Below are 15,735 nucleotides of genomic sequence, written 5' to 3' on the forward strand. Positions count from 1 at the left end.
CAAGCAGCAAGAGAAAAATAAACAGCGGGCATTATACAAAAACCAGACAGCAAGCTTCCAAACCCAACTGTCCAGCAGCTACCACAAACTCTGTAAGCATAGATTAGAAAAGGACCTTTATTAATGAAATGTTCATGATTGAGAGAAGCAAAAATAAACTGAAGTGATATATATGTTTATTTGCATACTTCTAAAAATTGACATGAGATCACGGCGTCAAAGAACCGTTTTTAGCTGAAAAGTTCCATGAGCAAATTAAAGGGTATAGGAAGACATATAATGGCACAATGAAGGTCTACCCTTGTTTTTCCCACCCAGCTGAGAAAAAGCTTTTTGTGTCTGCTTTTAAAAAACTCTAATGTACATTCCTGCAAAGTTGTGTTGGAATTACTTCTGCTGTCCTAGACAGTTGTGTGTTACTTCACTGAGAATACTGCAGCCACATAGGCAGGGCAATTATGTGGGTGTTTTCCATCCAGTCGTCTACCTGCTAGGAGGACAAAGGATAATAACTCCCGTTCCTGGAGAGATCTAATCTCGCCACGGTGACACAAGTCTTAGTCACATCCTGGATGCATTACTGTAATGGGCTCTACGTGGAGCTGCCCGTGGAAAGTGTCAGGAGACTTCAGCAGGTCCAAAATGCAGCAACCAGATTGCTACGTAGGGCTGGTTATAGAGACCACATCACTCCCCTGTTACAGCAACTCCACTGGCTACCAATCCATTTCCAGGCAGAATTCAAAATGTTGGTCCTAACCTATAAAGTTCTGAAGGGCTTGGGCCAAGCTATCTCAAGGACTACCTCTCCCTTTATGAGCCTGCTCAAGTTTTAAGATTGTCAAGGGAGGCCTTTCTCTCGGTCCTGCCACCTTCACAGGTGCATTTGGTAGGTACACAGGAAAGGGTGTTTTCTGTTGCTGCTCTTGAACTCTGGAACTCCCTTCCACAGGAGGCCAGCTTAGCCCCAGATTTACTGTCCTTCTGCAAGCAGACAAAATCCTTTCTTTTTGGGCAGGCTTTCCCTTAGTGAGTGGCTGTCTTAGTAAGGTTTATAAATGGATTGTTGAACGTTACTGCTTTGAATGTGTTGGGGTGTTACTTATGTTTTTAGTATTTTTATCCTCACTGTTGTTGGCTTTAAACACTGTCTTTTAATAATATTAGTCATCTTGGGTCCTTCTTAAGGGGAAAGGCAGGATAAAAATACGATGCAAACAAATTTCAGTGTGCGCTTTCATGGATTGCAGTCCTGTTCTTCACACACTTGCACTTTTGTCTTTGTTGTTGCTGAAACAGACTAACACAGCTCCTCTGTGTAAATTACTTTAAAAGCATTTCTCAAGCATGACTTGAGAAAAGACCAAGACTATCAGTGCTGCCATGTTGTGACAGGTATAATGGTGCATAACTGCCACTACCTGAGACAGCTGTGCCTCAGAATATAAGTACTTGGGGAACAGTGGGGAAGGCCAGCAGTGCTCAAGCTTGGCCTGTGGACTTCCCACAGACTTCTAATTGGAAATCCAATTCACCACGGAGGGAGGGAGGATGCTGAACTACAGAGTTTTTTTGATCTGATCCAGCAGGGCTTCTGTTGAGTGGATACATATCATCTGCATTTTGGAATGGCTGTTTCCTCAGGCAAAGTTAAGCTGTGGAGTAGCTGGTACGTTCTTTCATGCCTGCAGGGCAGCAATAGCTGTTCTGGGTTAGCAGCTGCTCTTGGGTTAACAGTTTTCCTTTGTGTTCTCTGTTTTCTTTAGATTGCTTGAATGGCTGCCAGATGTTCCGGAGGATATCAGGTGGATGAAAGAGCAGACTAGGAAAGTCTGCCACTATCTCATGAGAAAAGCCAAGAAGAAACTAGGGAGTCATCTTTCAGCCAGGTATGCGGATTGGCTTATATCTTCTAAGTTCTGGAAATGTCCGAACATTGGGAGGGACATGCAAAACTGCCATATAATTGATGCCATAAAAAATGGTGAATTATGAGACTTTGAGCTCAGGCCTGTCTGTGCTTACACAGATTTTTTTTTCCTTTGGACTCTTTCGTCCAAATGTGTATACTTAAGACAGCTGGCCTAGAGGTACCACCTTAGTTTTGTGAGCACACATAAAAGAAATTAGTCCTTCCCATTCAGGAAGATTTAAGTATGGGTGCGCTTGGATAACAATGCAAGCAAATCTGTGATGCACTTCATTTTAAAAGTCTGCATTTAACACCAAACAGCTGAAAACCAAACCTCACACTTCCTCCCAAAAAGTAGCTAAAGTCCTCTACGTATTGTACATTCTTAATACAGGAGTGACTCTGCAGGTTTACAGAGATGAAAGAACAGAAGCCTGATTTGTATGTATTGCGTGTCTGAAAGAACTATCTTGTTGGATCAAGTTCAAAACCAAAATACTTAGCAATTACAAATAATTCTTTGTTAAATTGTTCTCTGAAAAGTACAGAAGGTGGGTATATCTGTCATAAAGTTGAAAAAAAAAAACACCCAGAAACTTGAGGCATTCACCCCTCCACTCTTGAAACAAGAATTATTGTAAATTCACACAGTACAGGGTTTGTTTGTGTTTTTGTCTATGTTATGTTGAAGTATGCATCTTGCAGCCTGTGAGCTGCACACACAGAATGCCAAGTGCTGCAATCCATCGGTAGCATTTTAAAAAAAATTACTCAAAAGGTCCCTTTGCATCCTCGAGTGCAAGTCACATTTTATCACTTTCCCTCCCCCAAGCTATTTTAAGCTTGGGGTGTGTGACTTTTCCCACAACCATCACTTTTTTGAGACTTGCAGGTCAGCCCTCTTCTGCAGAATGTGGGCATGTACATATACATAAAAATGTGTGGACTCCATGTAATGGAAGTAGATCCTAGTTCAGGTGATAACCATTTCCTTGAAAGTCATCCATGAACTCTTGCTACTTATTTCAGTTGCTAGAGGTCCAATAAAAGGTATCACCCATTCTTGCATTTGGATTGCCGAAACAGCTTTCTCCTGCCCTGTGGACTTCCAGTTCACACTTCAATTTCTGAAGACAAAGGCATACCCAGCGAATCTCAGAGGGATGATTTGCATAGACCAGTGTGGACAAGCTTTCGGAACTGTCATTGGATGTTGCTTTCTAAGGCCTACCTTTAGTTGTTAGTCCCAACCAGCCTAGACCTGTTCAGTGGATGGGACTTGTTAATACTTACATTAAGTTCCATTAATACAGTGGGTCTGGTCTAGTTGGGACCGACAACAATGGATTTAACTTAAATATTCGCAGTATATGGCATACCTGTAAACATCCATATGCTTTGGTGGCACTACCAAAATATGACACCATCGTGAATGTTTTTCTCCTTTTTTTTTTTAAAGTTATATTTTGGATTTGACAATAGACTATTGTAAGATGAACTGGTGGTTGACCCATTTTATCTTCCCCACAGTTCACTAGCCCTTATTTGGTGGTGGTATTGAGAGGATGGATTCCATTCTGTCCGTGAACCATCTCTTTCACAGAGCAGTCCCCGTTTTTGGTGGCCTGTGGTGTTCTCACTTGTACACCTGCCTCCCTTTCTCAGACTCAGTGAAACTCAGCAGTCTGGTGATCATCAGCCTGGGGACTCTGGAGGCTCCAAGTTTCCTCTGAACCTAATTCAGCTCAAGTGGCTCTTTCTGATCATGGCCCAATGACGGGACTAGCAGAGGGCAGGACTAGGATAGCCAGGGTGCCAAAGGTCAGTATTGAGGCATGCAGGGAGGACATGGCCACTGCCTACCTGCGCCTTTGCAGCCACTCTAGCTTGTCCTGCTGACTTCTTTATGCCATCATAACAGTTTAGGGTACTGATATGATGCTAAGGGGAAATTGTGACGGGCTTTGTTTGATCTCCTCCTCAACTTGACTGTATTCTCTCTCTTGCCCCCACTTCCTTTCTCCCCCTCCCACCCTTCTCTCTCCTTCTTCCCCAGCCTCGCCTCTTCTCCTTCTCTTTTCAAACTTCTGTTTCCTTCTTCTAGATTGGAACTCTCCTGTGTGTTGAACGTTGCACATACGTACAGATTGATTAACTCTTCCCTCCCCCCTTTCTTCCTCTCAGGCTTTACTATCATCTAGAACTGAGAAAGACCCAAAGTTTGCCTCTGCCCTTGAACATCGGCTATGGGGAGGCACTGCCCAAGTGGTTGCGGAACAACCTCTCCCTGACGGATGTTATGACGAAATGGGAAGAGTACCAGCGCCAGCTGATGCTGGGGCTGTTCTGCATCAACGTGGACCTGCAGGCTTCTATCTTCCCCTTGGAAGGGCTCCAGATGAGACACCCACCGCCAGACTGCACGCAAGAGAGCCTTGATCTCTTCTGAGATTCACCCATGTGTTTGGGCAAGGGGAAAGGAGGGTGGGCGTTGCATTTCAACAGCCTCCTATTGGAGCTCAAAACACCTACAAATGGGATTCTTTGCAAGTGACTCGCACACTACTAGAACCTATCAAAACAAGATGGGTGTATTGAGCAGTCCTGGAAATGAGGATGTCTGTAGGATACCTGGCAATTGCAGCACACGTGATTGGTATCTTGGCTGAACTGGGAAAAGTTTCATTTTGGGGACCTCTAGGAGGCATAACCTTGAACTTTTGCTGTTCCTTAGGATTGGGACATAATCAGTGCTCTGCCATTTTTGTTTGTCTGTTTTTAACCTTTGTTTTAAATCAGTATTGTAAAATGTTTTTGTTTTCAAAGATTTTAGTCTTCTAGGATCTTTTCTTTCTGTGCAATGGAACAAATTTTTTTTTTAAAGGCAACCTAGAATTATTCAATGTCACATGAGCTTTTGAAACCAAGGCAGACCCTGGTTTTCAGCTCTCAGCAGAGGCAACTTGTAAGGCCCACCCATGATTCTTGTGCAAAATGATGTGGGTGCTGCTTCATGTAATACTAGATGCTAAGAATGCAGAACTGTTAAACCAACCCCCTCTGCTGCTAGGGTTTCTTGCTTTGTCAGACTTTCCCTGTTGTAAGGGATGTTGTACTGGGGAACAAAGGACAAAAAATTAGAAGCTGCTATGTATGATTGCTAAAACTGCGTCTGCTCTGCTGTCTGTTTAGATATTGGCTGAAATCCTGTTGTGTAAGTTATACTGCATAAGGCTGATCATGTCATTAACCACAGGAATTTTTCAGGAGTGAAACATTTCTGATTTCTTCCTCAAAGGTCCTGAGGTTCCCATGGAATTTCTTCCATCATTGCAAAGCTTTTGGGAGCTGGACAATGATGGAGGGAGTTTTTAATTACCAAAATTCACCACTGTTGGTAAAATCATTCTACTAGTTCCAATTTTCAGTAGTTAAAAACTTTGGAGAGAAATTTGAAGTGTTTTATTTGAAAAAAAAAAGCGGTGGCAGGTGACATCATTGGCCATGCGCAGCATAATTTACAGCAACAGGACTTTAGTGGTTGATAATATTTTTCTCTTCTTTTTTTACAAAAAAATCCAACGCCTGTTGGATGCTTTGTTTTTCTTCTGTGATGCAATTTTAAGTTAGTTCTGTTAAGTCTCATCATGTATAGTCATAAAGAGAATGGAAAGAAGGATGGGAAAAGAAGCCAGGAGCTAAGACAGCTAATGTATGTTTCAGAATGGTTTGTGAGTATTTGATTATGTGAAACTGATCATGCAAAGAGAAGGGGTTTGGTTACATTTGCAAAGGAGCATCAGGTAGTTGCGATCTGGAGGGCAAAATCAACACAAACAGGTTTAACTTTGTCTGTGGCTCTGTACCTGCTTGTGCCATCAGTGAATTTAGGCCCTTTTGGAAGAAACTGAGAGACCCAAAAGAGCTTTTATTGTCATACGCACTGCAGTGAAATATGGGTAAGTAAGGAGGATCTAAATCTGAGGATCCCAGACTGGGCAACAGGAGGGTCAGAGATGGTTTATAAGTCAGAGGCACTCAATGAAATGTGCATCCTTCTTTGCATTCTCTGGATCAGGCATGAGCAGAGTATGGCCATCCAGTTGTTGCTTGATGACATTACCAGTGGCTGTGCTGCCTAGGGTTGATTGGATTTACTGTCCAACAACATCTGGAGAATGCTGTACATGTTAAACCAGCAACACTGAACTCACATTTTATTGAAATAACAAAACATAGGAGTGTATGCCTGTAGGTTAACCTGGAGATATTTTTCAACCTACTATAGTTAGTTGATGAAGCCAGAAAGGTGTTTAACTGTTTGCCAGGTCCCAAAAGTTTCCAGAGTTGAAAATCTGGTTCATGATGGCAATGTTCTCGCCAATAACCCCCTTTGTTGAAAATTTGTTAAAGGTGAAACACTCCATGCAATAGAACATGTCCTGCCAGCTGTGTAGAGTCCCCTTTTCCCATCGCGCCGTATCACATTGTGATGTAGCTACACAAATTGTCACCAGCACTGAACTTCTTTCTCTTGTGTTTCACTGCTGTTGCCTTGGTCCTGCTACTGTGTAGTATGGCAAAGATGTACAGTGACCACAGTGCAAGCAGGGTCTCCTTTCATATAGCAAGACTGTTGCTATCTCTCTTCCCCACCTGCCCCCATTGGAATCTGGATATATAGTGTTCCTCTTTTTGTCCCTGTTGTAATGTTTTAGAACAAAAGCATGCATCTTATGCTACTGGCTTATTGATCTATCTGTACTTGTGCGGGGAGGGGATGGTTGTTTTCCTTGAATCAGCTACTTATTTTTTCTCTTTTACCACCATCAGCTTGGTGGAGATACCAAAGACAACACAATGGACGGGGTGAAAGAAAGAGATGCTTTAGTACTTACTTCAATATTAATCGTAGTGGATTTTTGGTGCCAAGGGAGAATAAAAGAATGGATGTAGCTGGGCACACATACTTCACTATATAGTGTGGATTTGTGTTTGTGTGTGCCAAAGTAGGTAAAATGTGACTTGCTGTACAGCTGAGTTACATGCAGCTCTCTGTTAGCAAGGACCAATGAGGTACCCCTGCTCGTTTGTTTTGATTTTCAGTTGTGTATAAAATGGGAATTATTATCCTGTGGCTGCAACCAAGACCACACTAATTAGGAGTGCAAAACCTGCTGGTAGCCAGATGCCTAGGACAGCTATTATCCAACTCACAGCATTTCAGAAAAAAATACTTTAATCTGTTGAATGTTCACAGTGGTGATGCTGTTAAATTATTCACTGCAGAAAGCAATCTTTCAGCCTTTAATAGGGTGCTTGCATAGCATGCTTTTGGGTCCAAATCAATTTTGTTAACATTTTTTAAAAACAAGTAATACGAAAAATTAGAGCACTTAGTTAAGAAGCTTTTGTGATTAAGCAGGATGGGAGTGGTGAGGGGTTAGCCCTGTGGCCAATTGAACAGTCATTCTCCTATACTTTTATGTAAACACTCTGGGTGGCAAGGAGTTCTAAGCAAATATTTGCTTTAGTTTGGACAGCTATATAAAGTTGTAGAAGACCCGTGTCTCCCTCCACAGAATCTAACTCTGGCTTCTGGGATCTCTGCTGACCTTAAATAAATTAGTTAGGATTTACTATTAAGAATATTTCTGCCAGAGGATGTGCCTTTTAAAATCATCTGCTGGATCTTTTAAAAAATCACCCACAACTAGATCTTCAGGAGAAACAAGGAAAGCTCTTGGCATTTTAATTTGAGATGTGGTCGGAATTTCTGTTTGGAGAAAGAAACACTGGTCAAAGTGTTGCTCAGTTCTATACAAAACTTGTATATAAGTGACTGCGGAATAGTTGAAGGATTAAAAATACAGGCAATGGTTGGCCTGTATTGGTTAGTCTGTGTCCCTGCGTCCATCTGTTCTTCATCACAAAGATCTCTATGCAGAAGGGCCCTTGTTATGAGTTCCCAAGTAAATTTGGGGTGAAGGGCAAAGATGAAGCCACCTCCTATCAAGCCTTAGCTCTCCTGTGTGAAGGGCAGTGATTGCTAGATGCTTGCTCCTGTTTGAGTAAATCATTTCTTTGACTCGTCTGCTTACACTACCTTCTTGGGGGGTTAGAGTAATGTTTTGCATCTAAGAAAATAAGGGTTTCCTTTTGCTTTCCCGAGTTTGAGCATATAGCAGTATTTGTTTTTAGTGCTTAGAACATAAACATCGCCTGTTGCCTTTTTAAGAAGACACACAGAGCCTGTGTTTGCATGTGTGTATGTTTAATCAACCACTAAGTTATTCAACACCATATCCTATGTTAAAAATCTGTTGCAGAACAGTATAGATTTTTCTAGTCATCTGCTGCTTAAGACACAATGATTGTACCACTGGGCTTCTGTTTGCTGCTAATATAAGACATTGTAATTTAGAAAGAGGGGCCTCTTCTGTAGCAATCCATCTAGCCCAGTGGTCCCCAACCTTGGGCTGCCGGATGTTCCGGGACTTCAACTCCCAGAAATCCTGGCCAGCAGAAGTGGTAGTGAAGGCTTTTGGGAGTTGTAGTCCAAGAACATCTGGAGGCCCAAGGTTGGGGACCACTGATCTAGCCAACTGGAAGAATAACCGGAATAATTTAGTTTCTTCTCTAATCATGCCTAAAGCTTATCAATGCTTATCAATGAGATTAAGAGGCTATGGAAGCTTTGCATAAATAGCAAGGTGCCAGCAAGGCAAAACCACCAGCTACAATGGGGGCGGAGAATCTGGTATGTCAACTTCGGCAAGTTGTTTGAACAAAAACAAACATAGGCGTGAGCCATATGAAGCCTTGTGTGATTTGGCACATAGGTTTACCTCAGATTGCTCAAAGTGAGGAATTGAATTTGATTACACCAGGAGCTCATAGAAAAAGAGCTTGGCTCAAGGAATTGCATGCATCTGCTAGGGTAGCCTTGTATTCAAGTTTCCATAGTGCCTTTTTTCAAAATGCCAAGCACTCCAGCACTTACTGCTCTCACCCTTGTGGCCCCTTTTCTTTTTCTATGTCCTCTGTCTCTGGTTTCCTTTAATTAATTAGCTGCTGCCAGATTGGCCGCCTCCCCGCAGGTGGTGTAGATTATTTGTCTGCTGATGCACTCTGGGCTTTCTTACAAATGACAGGAAATCTAGAGTATCAAAAACAATGAGCTTTAATGGTAGAAAATAACCAACTCTCTTTTGCATTTACCTCAGTTGAGCTGTGAGAACTTCTGTGCACTTCTGTGGAAAGCCTGTGGTGGATCAGTTGTAGCACTTGCTTGCTTGCCTGAAGTCAGAGCACCCAACAGAATTACAGGGGAAACAATGAATTGCATTCACTTGCATTCTAATAGTCACTGCTTAAAAGTTCAGTGTTAATTTTTGTTATGCTTTGCTTCCACCCCATCTCCCAATGTTTTATTGAAAATGTGTTAAGTATTTATTTTGAAAAAAAATATATACCTCTCTAATAAAATACTTTCGGAACATATTGGATGGATACATGAGCTTTTATTTACTTGTACTCCCAGGTTTGGAAGCTGCAGTTAACTGGTGAACTCTACTGGAAATCATGGGTGTTTGATAAAACCAGCAATGTAAAAAACTGCAGTTCTAGCCAAAGCTGTCGGGTTGAAACCAAGGAAATCCTAAGTTTGGTGCTGCCAAGTTGCCTTGTATGTTCCTGCAGTGGGTTTGGGAAGCTGTGGCTCTCCAGCTGTTTTCTCAAACTCCCTTAGCCAGCCTGGCTTGCTAACTCTCCCAAATTCACAGGACTCAGCACTACAGTTTGCTCCCATGCCAGGTGACAGCTAAGAGGATGTGATCAACACACACTCCATATTCAAAGAGAGATCTTACAGTGATTTTACAGGCACAAGGAGGGGTGTAAGCTTTTATGCTAACTTTCACACAGTTGTCAGCACTCATGAACTTGGAAATGTGTACTTATTTACAGTATTTAAAATATATTTACCCCTCCTTTGTCCTTGAAAAGGACCCAAGGTGGCTTACAACAACAAAAGACAATATTTAAAGTTGAAAACAATGAGTATACAATTATGTTTAACATCATGACAATATTTAAAACTACAAACAATGAATAAAGAGGCACGTGTTTCATATTTATTCCTAAATGAAACTCCTATCTGTACTAAGAAGATAACAAAGCCAGGGATACCACCTGGATCAGACACAATTAAGTTTTACTCTTTTTTTTTACTCCTGAATCTACATTGCTTTTTGTAAACTAATACATATTTCTGCATTACATTGCTTATCTGTTTTCTAACATTTCTCTCTCTCTGTGGGGTGTGTGTCCATGTAATGGGATCAGTATCTTTAAGCCCTTCTCCAGTGGATCCTGCGGGTCTCAGGACCTTCCTTCAAAGCAAAATTAAGCGTCACTGTGCTTACTATTGTTCAGAAGTAAAATCTATGCTTTGTGTGCAGAAGAATTCAAATTCAATCCCTGGCCCTTCCACATAAGGTAAAATATGGAATAAATATTTATTTATTTTTTTAAATTACAGCTTCCAGAATCTGTGGCCATGCTGACTGGGAGGTTCTCGCACTTCTGATGCAAAACTAACTTCCTCCACATGGTTAATTAATGTTGCAAAATGAAGCCACTGACAGTTACTAGATACAACGTTGAAGGAGATGATCAATCTTAGTATAAGGCAGTTTCATACATATCTTGGAAAAGTTACTGTTGTGGACGACAACTCTCAGAATCTCTCATCTGAAAAGGAGGTTTTCCAGTCACTTATTTCATGTAACACAAGCAAGACGTGAAATGTTATGCAAAACAAATGCTTATTTGGGAAAAGCAATATAGATTCAGGTGGAAATGAAAGTTTTTTAAAAAGTGCTGTCCTGATGTAGTTGTTCAAGGCTAGGAAAAAAAAACTGATTCCAAAGTTGTTCTAAAGATTAGAAAGTGGCACACATCAACTCACACAGGGAACAAGGCCTGTTCACAGTCAATTTCCTTAAATATCCTGAGTTACAGTTATGAGGACAACTTAAGTGCTTTTGTCCATATAGAGAGCCACTGATTCTTGTGAGTCTGACTCAGAAATGCAGCTGTAGAGGCAAAAGCTACTGCCACATTACAGCCATGCCTCCAGGGTCACAGATGGCACCTTCAGGCAGCCTTAGTTTGTTAGTTAGTTAGTTTTTATTTGATTGATTGATTGATTATTGATTGATTGATTCCTATCCCGCCCATCTAGACCAAAGGTCTCCTCTGGACAGTTTACAAATTTAAAAACAATAAAACCAATAAGCATATACTAAATCCAAGATGGGGAAAGTATAAGAAATTAAGATACGGCAGGAGGGAAAACCTGCCGAAATAGCCAAGTTTTAAGTTTGTTCCTGAAAAAACCCAGAGAGGGAGCCAGGCAGATCTCCACTGGCAAGTTGTTCTAAAGGCGAGGGGCCACTGCCGAGAAGGCCCAGTTCCTTGTTCTTCCAGACCTCCCTTGGCATTAGGACCCTCAACCGCCCGGCCTGGCTGGAGTGAGTGACCCTGGCAGAACTGGGTGGGAGAAGGCGCTCTGTCAGATATCGAGATCCTACACTGTTTAGGGCTTTATATGTAATTGTAAGAACTTTGAAATCAATGCAGAAATGAATGGGCACCCAATGCACGGCAGCCAGAGTGGGGGAAATAGGGTGGTACCTTTTCACCCCAGTAAGAAGTCTGGCCACCGTATTCTGCACCATCTGAAGTTTTCCCATCAGTCTCAAAGACAGCCCCACGTAGAGCACATTACAGTAATCTAATCTTGAGACTACGAGCGCATGGACCACAGTGGTGAATGCCCCCACATCAAGATAAGGATGCAGCTGGGCAATCCACCGGAGGTGGAAATGTGTGGAACAGACCACTGACGATACCTGGGTCTCCATGGTGAGCGCTGGGTCCAGATGTACACCCAAACTGCAAGCCTCACTCTTGGTGGCAAGAGTCACCCACTCACCCCCAAAAGAGAGAGAATTTCCCAGACCACTGATGTCTGGTACACCCACCAAAAGGACCTCCGTCTTGCCTGGATTTAGCCGCAGTCCGTTCACCTGCATCCATTGCTGAACAGCCCCCAGGCACCGCTCAAGGGACAAAACAGCATCCACTGATGTTAGAAAAAAGGAGATGTAGAGCCGAGTATCATCAACGTACTGATGACACGAAACCTCACATCCCCCAATGACCCCTCCCAGTGGCCTCATATAAAGTGGTGCCCTGCTTGACGACAATAATCCGTTCCACGAAAATTGCTGTTAAGTGAAATCATCATCAAGCGGAAAAAATAAAACCCATTGGAATGCATTCCAAGGGGGGGAAATACCTCATTGTCCAGCGAAGATCCTCCATAAGGCGGCCATTTTCCAATCCCTGTCTTGCGAACAATCGGTCCGGAAAACAGTGGGGATCCATTTTGCGAACCGCTGATCAGCTGTTTTAAATCATCATCAAGTGAAAAAATGGTTCCCGAAGCAGGGACCGAATCGACGTTAAGTGAAACATAATCGTAAAGCGATTTTGTCATCAAGCGGGGTCATCATCAAGCGGGGCACCACTGTAGGTGTTAAATAGTATGGGAGAGATAATCGAACCCTGTGGAACCCCACAATAGAGGCTCCACAGGGCTGAGAAATTCTCTCCAATCTGCACTCTCTGGAGATGGTCCTCCAAGAAGGGACGGAGCCAAGCAAAAACCAAGCCACCAATTCCCAACTCGGAGAGCCTCCCCAGAAGGATACCATGGTCGACAGTATCAAAGGCAGCTGAGATATCTAGGAGGACCAGCAGAGACATTTTGCCCCCATCAGCTTCCCTCAATTGGTCATCAAACAGGGCAACCAATGCCATTTCCGTGCTGTGGCACAGCCTAAAGCCCAACTGGAATGGATCCAGGGCATTGGTTTTATCCAGAACAGCCTGCAGCTGGTCGGCCACCACCCTCTCAACTACCTTACTAAGGAAAGAAACATTGGCGATGGGCCTATAATTACCAATATCATCCGCCACCAAGCTTAGTTTCCTCCTAATGGGCCTAATGAGTGTCTCTCCTGGAGAGACCCATTAATTAATGCCATAGCCCATTTGGTTGTTGTAGGCCTGGCTGCTTTGATTAGCCAGGTTGGGCAAGGTTCAAGGGAGGAGGTGGTGGCATGACAAGGGTCAAGCACTCTGTCCACCATGTCTGATGTCACAGGCTGAAATACATATATCAGTATATCATATGTATATCAGTCAGAAATCTCCTCAGTTTCTCATGCGTGGATCACTTAGTGATCAGTCCCCTGTATTCTTTCCCAAGGCCTGCTGCAATGGAAAGACTGGGGCCTGCTCTCCTAAGGGCCAGGCACACTCCCTCGCCAGCAGGGTTAATTTTATCGAGGCTGCAGGCCTTTCGAGAGGCTTCACCATAGAGCTGGTGGGGGGGGTGGATATTCAGAGTAAAGCACAGCAGCCTAAAGTGAAAGAGCTGTTCCAGCTCTTCTTTTTAAGTGTGGCCAAAGGTGGTCCTGGACCAGTAAAATGGTGGGAGGGCAGACATGAAGGAGGGGAAGGGGAGAAGGCATAAGGCCTCTTCAGTGATTCAGTGAACACAGGAGTTGGGGGGAGCGCTAGCCCAGCCCACTCTGTTTTCCCATGGGGGTAATAGAAAGGCTCTGCTATACATGGACCAAAATCCTCTTCTGTTATTACACCAGCATAACGCTAGCAAGAATAACTTTGGGAGGCAAATTGTCTGAAGTTAACAAATCACAGTAGACGTTCTCTGTTGTGCATTGAGTTAAGTGAGTCAGTAGGCAACTGATAATCTCTGCCGTGATTTCTTCACCTGAGGCAAGTTGCCTGCAGCACTTATGCCATGAGCATTACTCTGGTCTAACTAGGCAAGAAGTTTTTTTTTTTTTGCTCATGCAGACCTCCCCTATGGACCAACCCCTGAAACCTCTGGGTTCCCAGTCATTTCCAGAGGCTCTATGGTTCTCACAGGATCTTCTCTTCAGGCTGTCGAAACAGGCAGGGCCAGAATGGGAAGCCTGACATCTGCAAAGGCAGCAAGACCTATCCATAGCTGCACTGGCAGCTGCAGCAAAACCAGGCACCTCCTCCCATACTTCGAACACATACTACCAATGTCTGCTGTGCCACCTATGCTGAGGGGGTAGGATGTGGCAGATGGACGCTTTGTTCTTAGTGCAACAGTCCTGTTTTCATGTTGACTCGTAGCCACTCCTGTGCAAGCCATGAGAGGAGGAGGTTTAGGAGCATTCACATGATACTAGCACCACTCGATGGTTTCTGACTCCCATTTTCCACCATCCCTATTATCTACATCTGTAGTTAAAAGCTTTTACCATAGCCTCTCGAGACTGAAGGATACCCACTAGTTAAAAGCTTACAGAGGTCCCTTGTCAGATGGCCCTTTTCTTCTGTGATCATGGACATTGGGGGGGATCTTTGGGGTTAGCCAGCTGAACAGTAATCTTAACCTAGCTTGTTTGGTATTAAATCCTATTTTTTTTAAAAAAAGCAACTTTCTGGTACAGAACCCAGGGTCTCCATTAAGAAATATGCCTATTTCTTTTCGTCCAGATACTTTGGATTTCAGCTCCCAGAAGCCCTAACATGATCACTGGTAAGGTAACGTGGGGACTGTAGCACAAAAACACCCAAGGGGCCAAAGGTTCTTCATTCTCACTGCAGGTCAGAGGAGCCCAACTTGAGCATCCGGTAGTGGCAACACATCATAGTATTGTCACATTATTTCTCATTGTTTTCTATAGACCACTAGCTACTGAATTCTGCAGAATGAAGTTCCCTCCTATTGGCTGGAATCCAACATCCATACCAGATCAAATACAGCTGCAGGCAGACTTTGATAGAAAAAGAGTGTCTGTGCCTCAGGGGTGTGATGTAATGAGTTTAGAGCTACATTTGGTTCAGAGCTAATCAATGCCATCCGTGTATACATTAGCATATGTGCAAGATGGTAAAAGCAAGGTTCTAGCAGAAATATAAGTGATTCTGTAGATAGAAGACGGGGCAGGACGGTGTCTGTGAACAGGCAAATCCGAATCAAACTCACCCAGATTACAGAAACAGATTATTGAATTGCCATGGATAGGTGGGAGTTAAACAAGTGCATAAGTAGATGGAAATAGGGTACAGGGTGAACATTAAAAAGGACTAAATGAATTGTGTATTGCCAAGTCAATTTCAACTTGCAGCAAACCTTTTTGGAATTTTTTTAGGTAAAGTGTATTGAGAAGTGGTTTACCATTCTCTTCCCTTCAAGATAAAATGGGAGAATTATCTGCTAGATCTGCTTTGATTTGGATTCCTGCATCGAGCAGGGGGTTGGAGTTGATGGCCCTCGAGGCTCCTTCCAACTCCATTATTCTAGGATTCTTCTGGGGGGGGGGGCAGCCTGAGACTGTGCAGTTGGCCCAAGGCTAGGCAGGCTGGCTTTAGCACTGTGAGGCACGGTGGGGAATTGAACTCCCAACCTCTACTTAACTCAGTGAGCTACCCAACCAGGCTTTTAAAGTATGGAAGTTTAAAAAATGATTCTTTGTAGTGGATCAGGTCATGTTGGTGATCTGGCCACACTGCTAAAGCAGGCTAGATAGTGGCAGCTTCTGCCTTGGAGCTGTCAACTATGTTTGGAGAGTATCAGATTTACCACCTGAGCATTTTTGTGTGATCCAGAAAAGCTAACCATAGAAAAACCACCCTGCTAGCGTTCAAGGAGTCTTTTGCTTTTATTTTTGTTAATAATAATTCAA

General features: G+C 43.1%; 1 protein-coding gene across 2 annotated transcripts in view; it reads left to right on the forward strand.

Annotated features, from left to right (window-relative positions):
* The window catches only part of PNPLA2 (patatin like domain 2, triacylglycerol lipase), a 51,813-nt gene extending 42,398 nt beyond the window's left edge, over positions 1-9,415 (forward strand). The window contains exons 8-10 of one of the 2 annotated variants that reach the window (XM_020784140.3): positions 1,767-1,889; positions 3,578-3,733; positions 4,097-9,415. In XM_020784140.3, coding sequence (XP_020639799.1) covers positions 1,767-1,889; positions 3,578-3,689 — 235 coding nt within the window. In that variant the 3' untranslated portion in view covers positions 3,690-3,733; positions 4,097-9,415. The remainder of the gene's footprint in view (positions 1-1,766; positions 1,890-3,577; positions 3,734-4,096) is intronic. The other variant, XM_020784139.3, reaches the window with a different exon arrangement.
* Positions 9,416-15,735: the final 6,320 nt, after the last annotated feature.

The sequence above is a fragment of the Pogona vitticeps genome, chromosome 1, assembly GCF_051106095.1.
Source record: "Pogona vitticeps strain Pit_001003342236 chromosome 1, PviZW2.1, whole genome shotgun sequence".
Classification (NCBI taxonomy): Eukaryota; Metazoa; Chordata; class Lepidosauria; order Squamata; family Agamidae; genus Pogona; species Pogona vitticeps.